This window comes from Gracilinanus agilis, chromosome 1, assembly GCF_016433145.1.
Source record: "Gracilinanus agilis isolate LMUSP501 chromosome 1, AgileGrace, whole genome shotgun sequence".
NCBI classification, from domain to species: Eukaryota; Metazoa; Chordata; class Mammalia; order Didelphimorphia; family Didelphidae; genus Gracilinanus; species Gracilinanus agilis.
In genome coordinates this window covers 723277624-723291589 of record NC_058130.1, presented here as the reverse complement: position 1 = coordinate 723291589, position 13966 = coordinate 723277624, and the positions used below count along the sequence as shown (strand labels likewise).

Below are 13966 nucleotides of genomic sequence, written 5' to 3'. Positions count from 1 at the left end.
TTGATTGTACTACAGTGTACAGTGTATCAGTCTTTGTGTATAATGTTCTCCTGGTTCTGCTCCTTTCACTCTGCATCAATAACTGGAGGTCATTCCAGTTCACATGGAATTCTTCCAGTTCATTATTCCTTTGAGCACAATAGTATTCCATCATCAACAGATACCACAATTTGTTCAGCCATTCCACAATTGAAGTACATCCCCTCATTTTCCAATTTTTTGCCACCACAAAGAGCACAGCTATAAATATTTTTGTATAAGTCTTTTTCCTTATTATCTCTTTGGGGTATAAACCCAGCAGCGGTATGGCTGGATCAAAGAGCAGACAGTCCTTTGAAGCCCTTTGGTCATAGTTCCAAATTGCCATCCAGAATGGTTGGATCAATTCACAACTCTGCCAGCAATGCATTAATGTCCCAATTTTGCCACATCCCCTCCAACATTTATTACTTTCCTTTACTTCCATATTAGCCAATCTGCTAGGTGTGAGGTGGTACCTCAGAGTTGTTTTGATTTGCATTTCTCTCATTATAAGAGATTTAGAACACTTTTTTAATGTTTATTGATAGTTTTGATTTATCTGAAAATTGCCTATTCATGTCCCTTGCCCAGTTATCAATTGGGGAATGGCTTGATTTTTTTTGTACAACTGATTTAGCTCCTTATATACTTGAGTAATTAGACCTTTGTCAGAGTTGTAAGCAAACTTTCTGATGAAGGGCCTCATATTTTTTTCATCCCACCATTTTGCTGCTTTGTAGAGAAGTGAGCAGTTGACTTCATTTTTCTCAGACATGAGAAGTAGTATTGCTAATCTATCAATAACTGGGGCAGTTATTTGAGTCCTATTCACCCATACTGAGGAGTATATCTCATAGTCACAGAGAAAGGACTGGTTTCCTGGTGAAGAGCATCCTTAAGGCTCCTTTCATATCCTTGTTCCTTAGGCTGTAGATGAATGGGTTCATCATGGAGGTAACCACCGTGTACATGATAGCTGCTGTTGTGTCCTGTTGGGCTGTGTGGGTAGATGTAGGGCTGAAGTATACTCCAATGATTGTCCCATAGAAGAGACAGACTACAGTGATGTGGGAACCACAGGTGGAGAAAGCTTTCCACTTCCCTGAAGCAGATGGAATCCTCATAACAGTCACAAAAATTCGAGTGTAAGAGATAAGGATACCAATGAAGGGGATGATGACTGTTAGTCCTCCCACTGCTAAGAGCACCAAGTCATTGATGAAGGTGTCTGAGCAGGCCAATTTTAGTACTGAACTGATGTCACAGAAAAAATGAGGGATTTCATTGTGGCCACAGAATGAGAGTCGGGTCAATAGGACAGTCTGTGTCAAAGCATTAATATAAGCCCAAAACCAAGATACTGCTACTAGAAGAGCACAGACCTTTGGAGTCATGAGCATGGTATACTGTAATGGGGCACATATAGCCACATAGCGGTCATAGGCCATAACAGTGAGAAGGACACTGTCTATCTCCCCAAACAAAACAAAGAAGAATAATTGTGTTATGCACTCAACATAAGGAATGGATTTGTTTCCAGAAACATGATTTGCTAGCATCTTGGGTATGGTAGTGGAGGTGAAGCAGATGTCAACTAGGGACAAGTTACTAAGGAAGAAGTACATGGGAGTGTGGAGGTGTGAGTTTGTGCTAATGGCCAGTATAATTAGCAGATTTCCTAGCCCTGTGATCAGGTACATAAGCAGAAACAAGAAGAACAGGAGCCTTTGCTTCTCAGGATGATCTGTAAGTCCCAGGAGGATGAACTCAGAGACTCCAGATTGATTTCCTGCTTCCATAATTCTTTTGGGAAGTACAGGTACAATAGAGATGAAACAATATTCAACAGATTATCTCCTGGATGAGATATAAATTTTAATATGTGGTTTTAAACCATATGTTAAATTCATAATTTGTATTTTAATAATTTCTATGTATTTAATACATATAAGAGGTGAGTTGGTCCTTACCTCTTTTCCTCTAGCTCCTATAGGGTAAGGATTATTTAATTTTTTTTGTATCCTCAGAGCCTAGTACAGTATCTGGCATATAAAATATTAGTTTGATAAATGCTTTTTGTTGGATTGATTGATTCATGAGAGTGGATCTGCATTTACTTCATATGACTTTAAAGAATTTATGGGCAGGAAAATAGCATGGAATTAGAGTGACATAACCTAATTGTGAGTTATGGTTCCATCATTGCATCCCTGTGTGAACTAGGTCAAGTCACTCATCTCATCTGAGCTTCATTTTGTTGATCTGTAAAACAAGAAGGTGGAACCCAATGATTTCTTTTTAAAAACCCTTACCTTCTGTATTAAATGAATATTAAGTATTAGTTCCATGGAAGAAGAATGATAAAGGCTAGGTAAGTGGCCTAGGGTCACACAGCTAGGAAGTGTCTCAGGCCAGATTTGAACCCAGGACCTCTCAACTCTAGGTTTGCCTCTATATCCACTAAGCCACCTACTGTCCCAACCTAATGATTTCTAAAATCTCTTCAAGCACCAAAACTATGACTCTATGAGCTCTCACCAAATCCCTTTGTCACCTGAAGTAAGTAGTCAGTCCCATTGACTGAAAATTGAAACAAAAACCCACCCTACATAATACTTTGCTCTGTAGTTTTCACAAGTGGCTCCTTTTGCTGTCTTCTAGGATCAAGTAGAATGAACTGGAATTCTTTTCACTGTGACAAGCAGTCCAAAACATAGTCAGTCATCATATTCCTCATTGGTCTTTTCTTCTCCAGCCTACACATTTCCAGTTTGTGTTGTGTGAGCAATATTGCCAATCCATGCCTCTATTCAAGTCAGTCTAGTTTTTCTCTAAAAAGCAGAGAAAATATCTTTGAGACTTCGTTGGTTCAAGAGATTAAATCTCTGGCTGTTGACATTGTTTTCTGGCTCCAGGAACATAAAAAAAGTCAGGAGGAGTTCTAGGAATATCTGAGTTCAAATCTATCCTCAGACTTTTACAACTGTGTGACCCTGTGCAAGTTACTTAACTGGGTTTGCCTCAGTTTCCTTATCTATAAAACAAGCTGGAGAAAACAATGGAAACCACTTCTATGTCTTTGACAAGAAAACATCAAATGAAGTCATGAAGAGTTTGACAAGACTGAAATGACAGACCAACAAAAACAGACCCAGAAAGGCAAATATACAAGCCCTACTTTCAACATTCACTGGTTGTATTATCCTAGGAAGACCATTCACTGTCTTAATCCTTTAAGCACTTCTAAAATTCTGAGTTTCAGAAAAGGTGTTGACCTGCTTTGGTAAGAGGAACCTTTCTCATCCATGAATTCTTTTTATTAGCTAAGTAATAGGTCATGTCCCTCCCTATTTGTTTCACTGTCTATTTAAGATGAATCAACAAAGGAGAAAGAAGTATTAAGTGGTGAACAGTGTTTCAGCACATAGTTTTCTTAAATGAAATTTGAATTTAAGACCAAGGCTAAACTCCCTCCCTCCTTCCATCTATCTATCTATCTATCTATCTATCTATCTATCTATCTATCTATCTATCTATCTATTTATCTAAAAATGGGTTCTTTGCCATAGATGAAGTAGTCAAAAGTAGACACATTTATTAAGCACCTACTATGTCCTTAGTACTGTGCTAAATACTGAAGTTACTAAGAAAGGAAAAGATACTTCTTGAACTCAGGGAGCTCAGCATTTAGTCAGGAAGAAAATATGCAGATAACTAATTATAAACAAATTATATACTGGATGAATTGGGGATAATTAGCAGAGGGAAGACACTAGAATTAATATGGACCTGGAAAAATCTTCTTGCAGAAAGTTTGATTTTAGCAGGCCTTGAAGGAATCCAGGATACAGAGAGAGGGCAGAAAACTAGAGACATGGCAGATAGTCACTATAAATACTTGACATCTGGAGATGGAGAGTTTTGTGGGAGGAACAGCAGTGAGACCAGTGTCATTGGAACATAAAGTATGTGTGTGAGTGAGAGGGATGAGGAGGAGAATAACATGTAATTAGATTAGAAAGGTAGAGGAAAGGTTATGAAGGGTTTTGAATGCCAAACAGAGGATATTATCTTTGGTTCTGGAAGTGATGGAAACCACTTTAATTCACTAAATGGTGAGATGAGGGTGTATGTCATAGTCAGATCTTTGCTTTAGAAAGATCAATTTAACCATTGAATGGAGGGTAGACTAGAGTGTGGAGAGACTTGTGGCAAGTAGACCAAATAGCAGGTTATTTCTGTAGTCCAGACTTGAGGTGATGAGGGAATGGATCAGGATGGTGGCAGGGTCAGAGCAGAAAAAGTGGTTGTGTATGAGAGAATTTATGCAGGTAAAATTGGCAACATTTTACAACAGACTGGGTATTGTAGTGGGTGAAAGAAAGTAAGCAAAGGATGATTCTTAAGTTGGGATCTTGGGGACCTAGAAGTATTATGGTATTCTTGACAGAATATTAGAAGTGTGAAGGATTTTGGAGGAAATAGAACTAATTTAGTTTTGAGCATGCTGAGTTTATAGTACAATTCTAGATAGTTAATAGGCAAAGATATGAGAATGGAGGTCAGCAGAGAAGTTAGGACTAGATAAGTAGATTTGAGAACCATTGCCTTAGAGATGGAATCCCTTAAAGCTGATCAGACCACCAACCAAAATAGGATAAAGAGGAAGAGAAGAGGACCCAGCACAGAATTATGGCCTTAGAGTCAAGAAATCCTACTAGCTATATGACCCTGGATATCACTTGTGATTGCTTCAGTTTCACCAACTATAAAATGAGTATAATGATAATGGCTATTCCTCATAGTTGTCATGAAGTTTAAATGAGATAAATATTTGTAAGGCATTTATGAGAGATACTTACTAGAACTTCCTAAGTTCCTTCCTCCCTTCCTTCCTCCCTCCCTCCCTCCCTCCTTCCCTTCTTTCCTTCCTTCCTTCCTTCTTCACTTTAGGTTTCTCTGTTCTGAGCTTTCTTCCAATTCTAACATTCTAGATTTTATTGTCTCAACCTCCTCCCAGCTCTGACATTGTGTGTTTCTTGTTTTAAGGTCCCTCTGAGCTCTGACATATTAAAATCCATGTTCTAAGTTCTGTGTTCTGTGTTCCAAGGGCCCTTCCAGCTCAAGCCTTTTGTGTGATAAATACTTGCTTCTCTCTCAGTTCTTGAGCCCAGTCCTATATTCTTGAGTCTTTTATAGCTCAGACATTCTATGGGACACATTCCAAAGGCCATTAAAGCTTGGACATTCTATATTTTCAAGTACTGTTTAGCTCTTATCTTCTGTGATTTTTACGAGACTAATCTACATTACTTTGTGTAAGATTTCCTCTTTGAAATGAACATAAAGTGCTCTCTATGGATTCACTTACTTGGGTATTTGATTTGAATCTTCTCTTGTTTTCCTGAGGGATTCAGTTTCATTGCCTTCCCTCATTCTCTTCCCACAATTGTGTTTTTCAGACAAGATAGTAGCTCAAGTTTTCAGCTCTTTCAAGAGAAAGAAGCCTTGAAAATTTGACTGAAGTAGTATATATAAAAATAGGAGTCATCTCTGTGTCCTGTGAGGAATGTATGTGGATAATTGTAGGCCTTACTGGTATTCCCTGGACTCAGGGCCCTAATTCCCTTAGAATGTTTATGGGGAATCCCTTGACTCAGGGACCAAATTCCCTGAACTCCTTGTTAAAGACACATAACAAAAATTTTCTACTCTAATCCCTTAAATCTCAACTTGTTTTGGGAAGAGTTTGGGCTAATTCTAATGTGTTTTTTTAAAAAAAAATCTTATTTGTTATTAGTTACATCAAAACTCCCAAGTGTCTTCTTCGCCTTCTTCCCTTCTCCACTCCAGAAAAGACATCATTTCACACAAAAAAGTACTTGTAAATGATGGCTTTTTTTGGTGTTTCTATTTATCAGTTATTCTTTTAGAGGTGGACCTTCACAAGTTATTCTACAAACATTAATTCTATGGTTGTATTAAATGTTCTCTTGTTGTAGTCTCCTAACTGGTATTTTATTTAGGATTTTTGCATCCATATTCATTAATGAAGTTGGTCTGTAATTTTTATTTCTATGTTTTTACTCTTCTTGGTTTATGTATTAATACTATATTTATTTCATAAGAGGAGTTTGGTAGGACTTCTTTGCCTATTATTTGAAATAATTCGTTTAAATTAGAATCGGTTGCTCTTTCAATGTTTGGTAGAATTCATTTGTAAATCCAACTGATCCTAATTATGTTTCCTTAGGAAGTTCATTTGTGACCTCTTCAATTTATTTTTCTGAAATAAGTTATTTAAATATTCTATTTCCTCTTCTGAGAGTCCAGACACTTAATATTGTTTAAGTATATATCTATTTCATTTACATTGTTCAATTTGTTGGCACATAATTGGGCAAAATAACTCCTAATAGTTGAAGAGCTTTTATCTCATCTTCATTGGTGTTGTATTCATTTTTTTCTTTTTGAATGTTAATGATTTTTTTTTCTTTTTTCAAAATCATATTTACCAATGGTTTGTCTTTTTTTTGGATTTTTTTACATAAAATCAACTTTTAGTTTTCTTTATTAATTCAGTGGTTCTTTATAATCAGTTTTATTAATCTAGCCTTTGATTTTTAGAATTTCCAATTTGGTATTTAGTTGAGAATTTTTAATTTACTCTTTTTCTATTTTTAAAATGCCCTTCCCAATTCATTGATTTGTTCTTTCTCTATTTTTAAAAAATATAAATATTTAGATATATAAAGTTTCCTCTACTTATTGCTTTTGTTGTATCCCATAAGTTTTGGTGTGTTGTCTCATCATTATCATGCTCTTTAATATAATTATTTCTTGTTTCTATGACTTTTATCTAATCATTCTTTAAAATTAAATTATTTAGTCTCTAATAAGCTGTTGCTCTGTTTCCATGTTTATTAAGTATAATTTTTATTGCATTATGGTCTGAAAATGATTTATTTAGTAGTTTTGCTTTTTCCACTTAATTATAAAGTTTTTGAGTGCTAATATGTGATAAATTTTTGCAAAGATACTATGCACTACTGAGGAGAAGGTATATTACTTTCTATTTTCATTTGATTCTCTACATATATCTATCATATTTAGCTTGTTTGGTTTTCCATTTGTTACCTTAACTTCATTCTTCTTAAAATTTTAGTTATATTTATCTAACTGTGAGAGGAGAAGGTTGAAGTCCTGCACTATTATTGTTTTATTATTTATTTTCTCTTGTAATTCATTTAACTTTTCCTTTAAAAATCTGAATATTACAGCATTTGGCATATACATGTTTAATATTGACAATGCTTCATTATTTATGGTAGTTTTTTAACATAGTATAACATTTAACATAATATAAACACAATATGTTTATTTCTTTTGAGTAAATCTATTTTAGTTCTAACTTTGTTGACATCATGATTTCTACTACTGCTTATTTTGCATCAGTTGAAGCATACTATATTCTGCTCAGGGCCTTTATTTTTGCTCTGTGTACATCTCTCATTTTTAGATGTGCTTCTTGTAAGCAAAATATTGTTAGGTTTTGATTTTTGATTCATTCTGTTACCTATTTTCATTTTATGGGTGAATTCATCCCATTCATATTCTAAAATCCTAAAATTATGCATTTCCCTCTTTTCTAGTTTCCCTCACTGTTTGTCCTTCTTTCTGTATCTCTTTTTTTTTGTCCTAAGTTGTTTTTGTAATACGATATTTCATATTCTCTTCTATTTTCTACATTCTTTTGATTTTGTTTGAATATTTCTTGTATTATGAAGTTATTAGCTTCTCTTTGCCCAATTCCAGTTTTTAATGAGTTATATTCTTCATTGAGTTTTTGGATTTGGTTGACCTTTATTTTCATAATTTGCTTGATTTTCTTGATTGCTTTTATTTTTTCTATTTTTTCTCAACTCCTCCCATTTGTTTTTTAAGGTCTTTCTTAAGGTTGTCCAAAAAGTATTTTTGAGCTCATGTACACTTTGTTTTTTTCTTTGATATTTTAGAAGTAGGTAATTTAACTTTACTGTCATCTGAATTTGAACCCTAATTCCCTGAGCACCTTGTTAGAGACAAACGTAAAATAACCATCCATTCTTCACTCTAACCCTATTAAGGCTCACTTTTTTTGGGGGGAAGAGTTTGTATTAAGTTGAATTTATTTTCACATTACTTCTTTCAGGATTGATGAGAACTTCCTAGTTGCTGTGTTTTCCTTTTAAAAAGGTTAGAGCATGGAGGTGAAAGAAACTTTAGAGTACAGGATATTGGGGCTGGGAGAGATCTTAGAACAGTGATGGGGAAACTTTTTGGAATTTTTAGGGACCCCATGCCATGACCCCCCACTCCCATATTTTATGCCAGTGCCCAACTCCCATTGCATGTCATGTCTCACCCCCTAAATGTGTGCAGTACTCTACCCACCTCTGCATTAAGGAGCAGGGTCAGGGGAAGGGGCAGAGCTCCATGAGGAGGCTTTAGTGCCCCATACTCTTTTCTTGCAATTGGATGATGGGGCCAGGTTACCAGCCCTGAGCCAGTAGAACCCTGTAGCTCCCAGGCTGAAGAGGTGTGGCCACTAGGCTCCCAGGGGACAGAGGAGTGTGGCTGCCCCACTGGTGAGCTTGGGGGGGGCACTGAAGGATGGGGCAGAGTGGCCACCTCTGAATTCAGGGACAGGGCCAGGCTCTAAGCCAGCCAAGTCAGGGTCCTATGCATACCCATGGAGAGATCTCTGCATGCCATCTTTGGCATACATGCCATAGGTTAGCCATCATGGTCTTAGAACATATGACATAGAGTACTCAAGTTGGAAAGGGCCTTAGAGTCAGAAGCTCCCTCAGATTAATGACTTGTTTATAGTTTAGGCATCTTCTCACTTCTTTGTTTTATAGCTGTGGGACAGATCATTAGTAGGTGACACTCCCCCCATTCCACCTTTCTTTCACAAGCACATGGATTTATAAGACTCAAAACACAAATTCATAAAATCAAAGATTTAGAATGGAAAGAGGCGTTTGCAGCAATTTAGCCTTATCCCCTCATTTTACCCATTAGGAAGCTGCCAAAGCTCATATAAATTGTAATTTGTAGAGGCAGGATTTGAAACTATGTTCTTTGACCCCAAATATAAAGCTTTTAGAAGTCATGTCAAAATACAAAGAAAATGACAGTACCACCAATTACTATCCTTCCCTCGAGGTTTGTACAATTTCAGTCATGGGGTAGGAGGATATTTGGGGGTTTCCATTCCAAGTTTCTTCTCCCCTTTCAGTGTCTATGTAGTATTCATTTTCTTTCAGTTCCTACCTTTGGCACCTCTTAGGATATGTGGTCAATGAATATTCCATGCTGTGGATTTTTTCCCATTGCCTGTGCCTTATGATACTTATAATTAAAGATCAGAAGATCTCAATAGTTCTCTCTTTCAAAAATTTTTATTTTTTCAATTTTATGTAGAAATAAATTTTAATGATTGCTTCATGATATTTGGAGATCCAACTTCTCTCATTCCCTTCTCCTCCCCAAAACTGTAAATAATATGATTTAATAGCAGTGCTGTCATGCCATAGATTTATCCATATTCCTCATGTCATGAAAAAAGACAAATGCATATTACGCATACAAGAAAAAAATTATTGAAAGAGCAATAAAGTGAAAAGTGGTATTCTTCAATTTGAATTCAGCCTCCAAGAGCTTAGTAATAAATCCTTCTACATGTAAAAAATAAGATACTAGGAGACCCTCCTGGGTAAAGTTCTGACTTTATTTTGACAGATAAATCACAGGGTGAGAGATCTGCAGGCTTCCTCCCATTTCAAAACCTGAGGCCCTGATTTGCAAAATACACAAGCTTTTATAGTTTCATGTCTGCCCCAAGTCCCCCATCCCCTACCTGAAAAAAGATCTCCAAGAGGTCTTGGAGACCATTTTCAGACCTGGTTGGTCTCTTGGTCTCGAGGCCAACTTTGGACCTTCTAAGTCCTCAGAATTGCTAGCCTCCAGACATCCATGACTCTTGGATGACCTACTGTTCTCTTTAACTTCCTACATGAGCTAGTTTGCATAGAATACATTGTAGAATGGAGTGACATACTTATGGTTAATATAGTAACTTACTTATTATTATGATAACATATTTAAAATTAGTGCAACAACATACACACTTTTAATTATAATTCAGGTATTATCCTGGGACTACATGCATAATCTGGTTTCATACAAAACCTTTTTGCCTGAGACTAAATCACAGAGTTATATTCTATAACTCTAAAAATCACTCTTCAAGCATTGATTAAACTATTAATTGTTGATTTTCTTGTTACATATGGTTGTGGATAGGATTTTCCATTTTGTGTCCCTTAGCATTATCTTGGATTCTTGCATTACTGACAATAGTTAAATCATCTTACAATATTTCTCTTACTGTATTTAATGTTATCCTACTTCTGCATACTTTACTTTGCATCAGTTCATATAAATCTTTCCAGGTTTTTCTGAAAATATTCTGCTCTTCTTTCCTTATGGCACAGTAGTATTCCATTACTTTTTCCTTTGTATTCCTTTTCCTTTGATCTCATTGTGAGTCAGACCTAGTAGTAGCATTCCTGGGTCAAAGGATATACACGGTTTTATGGTCCTTTGTCCATGATTCCAGATTGTTGGACAGAATGGTTGTATCAGTTCACAGTTCCTCCAACAAAGTATTAGTGTCCTCATTTTCCCACAGCTCTTCAACATTAATCATTTTCCTTTTTTGGTGATATTGTTACTCTCTGACAATTGTGAAGTGGTATCTCAGAGTTGTTTTAATTTGAATTTCTCTAATCGATGATTTGGAGCATTTTTTATATGACTAAGGATAGTTTTGATTTCATCATATGAGAACCACCTATTCATATTCTTTGGCCATTTTTCAATTCTTAGAAACTTGACTCAGTTCTCTGTATAGTTAAGAAATAAGGACTTTTCAAAATACTTGCAATAAAAAATTCTACCCCCTCCAGTTTTTGTTTTTCCACTCCTCTTGATTGCATTGGTTTTATTTTAACAAAATTTTAAAAATGTAGTGTAACAAAATTATACATTTTAGACCTCGTGATGTTTTCTATATCTTGTTTCATCAAACATTTTTCTCTTATCCATAGATCCAACTGATAAACTATTCCATGATCTCCTCATTTGTTTATCACCCTTTATTTTTAGACCATCTATCCATTTTGACTTTATCTTAGTGTATGGCATCAAATGTTGTTCCATGCCTATTTTCTGCCATTCTGTTTCCTAGTTTTCCCAGAAGTTTTCTTTTTCTTTCTTTTTAAAAATTTGTATCAAAAAGTACTTCCCTAAAAGCTTGGATTTTTGGATTTATGAAACACTAGGTTACCATGGTAATTTGCTACTATTTGTTGATTAACTAATCTATTCCATTGATCCACTATTCTATTACTTAACCAGAATCAGATTGTTTTCATGATCACCATTTTATAATACAGTTTGAGATCTGGTATGGCTAGGTCCATTTTTTCTCATTAATTCTTGATATTCTTGACCTTTTATTTTTTTCAGATGATTTAAAAATATTTTTCCTAGCTCTATGAAATAATTTTGAGGTAGCTTGATTGGTATGTTACTGAATTGGTTAGTTAATTTAGGCAGACATGTCTTTTTTATTTTATTGGCTCAGACTTCTGCTGAGCAGTTAATATTTATCCAATTATTTTGGTCTAACTTTAGTATTGTAATTGTGTTTGTCCAATTCCTGGATTTGTTTTGGTAGGTGTACCTCTTTCTCTTTTGCTGTTAGACTTTGTTGGTGGTAAATAGAAATGCTGATGATTTACGTGGGCTTATTTTGTATTTTGCAACTTTGTTAAAGTTTTTAATTGTTTTGATTCATTTTTTGGTTGATTCTCTAGGATTCTTTTTGTGTAACATCATATAATCTACAAAGAGTGATTGCTTTGTTTTTTCTTTGGCCATTCTAATTCTTTCAGTTTCTCTTTCTTCCTTTATTGTTATGGCTAGCATTTCTAGTACAATATTGAATATTAATAATTGTCATCCTCACTTTACCCATGATCTTATTGTGAAGGTTTCTATCTTATCCCTATAACAGCTAATTCTTGCTGGTGATTTTAGATAGATGCCATTTATCATTTTATTGGAAGTTTCATTTATTTCAATGTTCAACCATGTTTTTATAAGGAATGGGTATTGTGTTGTGCCAAATGCTTTTTCTGTATCTATTGTGATAGTTGTATGATTTCTGTTGTTTTTGTTCTTGATATGATCAATTGTACAGATAGTTTTCTTAATATTGATCCAGTCCTACATTCCTGATATGAAAGCCACCTAATCTAAATGTAGGATTCTTGTGATATATTGTCTTAATCTTCTTGTTAATATTTTATTTAAAAATTTTGCATCAATTTTGATTAGGGAGATTGGCCTATACTTTTCTTTCTCTGTTTTTGCTCTTCCTAGTTTCATTATCAGTTCCAGATTTCCATAATAAGAGAAATTTGGTAGAATTTCTTATTTGCTTACATTTCTAAATAGTTTACATAATATTGGAGTTAATTGTCCTTTCAATGCTTGTTAGAATTCATTTGTGAATGGATGTGGCGTTGGAGTCTTTTTTTAGGGATTCATTGATGACTTATTCAATTTATTTTTCTGAAATGGGAATGTTTAAATATTTTATTTCCCCTTCTTTTAGTTTAAAAATATTTTTCCATTTCATTTTGATTTTCAGATTTATTGGCATATAATAGGGCAAAACAACTCCTAATAATAGCTTTACTTTCTTTTTCAGCATTTTAAATTTGCCTTTTAGATTTTTGAAACTTATTATTTGGTTTTTAATTTATTCTTGTTTTTAGTTCTTTTAGTTGCATGCTCAATTTTTAAATTTTTTTCTTTCTATATTTTAGTAATACAAATATATATAGATGCAAAATTTTCCATAAGTACTGGTTTTACTGCATCCCATAAATTTCAGTATGTTGTTTCCTCACTGTCATTTTCTTTAATGAAATTATTGATTGTCTCTATGGTTTGTTCCTTGTCCCACTCATTCTTTAAGATGTGATTTTTTTAGCTTCCAATTATTTTTTAATCTTTCTGAAATCTTTTAATATTTTTTTGCATTATGATCTGAAGAGGATGCATTTAATATTTCTACTCTTCTGCATTTGGCTATGAGGGTTTTATGTCGTATTCTATGATTAATTTTTGTGAAGGCACCATGTACTACTGAGAAAAAGCTATGTTCCTTTCTATTCTCATTTATTTTTCTCCAAAGGTCTATCTTTTCTAAAATTCTATTTACCTCCTTAACTTTTTTCTTATTTAGTTTTTGGTTGGGTTTGTTTAGTTCTTAGAGAGAATAGTTGAGGTCTCCCCCTAGTATAGTTTTACTGTCTATATTCTCCTGTAAATCACTTAATTTCTCCTTTTGGAATTTGGATGATATGCCATTCAATCCTTATTTATGTAGTATTGGTATTACTTCATTGTTTATAGTACCTTATATCAAGATGTCATATCCTTCCTTCTCTCTTTATTTTACTTGCTTTTAGTTTTTTGTTTACTTACTTTGTTTTACTTAACCTTAATTTCTGAGCATATTACTTCCTCTTGCTATATCTGGTACAAAGGAAACACTTAATAAGTGCCTATTTCCTTCTCTTATCCATTGAGCTATCCTTTGTAACAAAGAAAAAAAAGGAAAAGAGAAAAAATACAATTTAATTAATCCTACCATGTCATATAGAATCTATAATACACAATACCTATATTTTCTCACTTTTGTGAGCAGATGACAAAATTTCCCAATTCTAGTGCAAATTTAGTCCTTCTGCTTATAGAACACCCTGTTTTATTAGTTTGATCTTTCTATTTACATGGGTAGCATAGTAAATAGAGCACTGCA

At 34.4% G+C, this 13966-nt stretch overlaps 1 protein-coding gene across 1 annotated transcript; it reads right to left on the bottom strand.

The window, feature by feature from the left end:
- Positions 1 to 878: 878 nt before the first annotated feature.
- On the bottom strand, positions 879 to 1820 carry LOC123232191 (olfactory receptor 1361-like). The gene has a single exon (XM_044658566.1). The coding sequence runs from the start codon at positions 1818 to 1820 to the stop codon at positions 879 to 881; it is 942 nt and encodes a 313-aa protein (XP_044514501.1).
- Between the last annotated feature and the right edge of the window lie 12146 nt (positions 1821 to 13966).

Excerpts from the sequence above, each read along its gene's own strand:
- LOC123232191 (XM_044658566.1), bottom strand. The coding sequence starts at position 1,820 with ATGGAAGCAGGAAATCAATCTGGAGTCTCTGAGTTCATCCTCCTGGGA.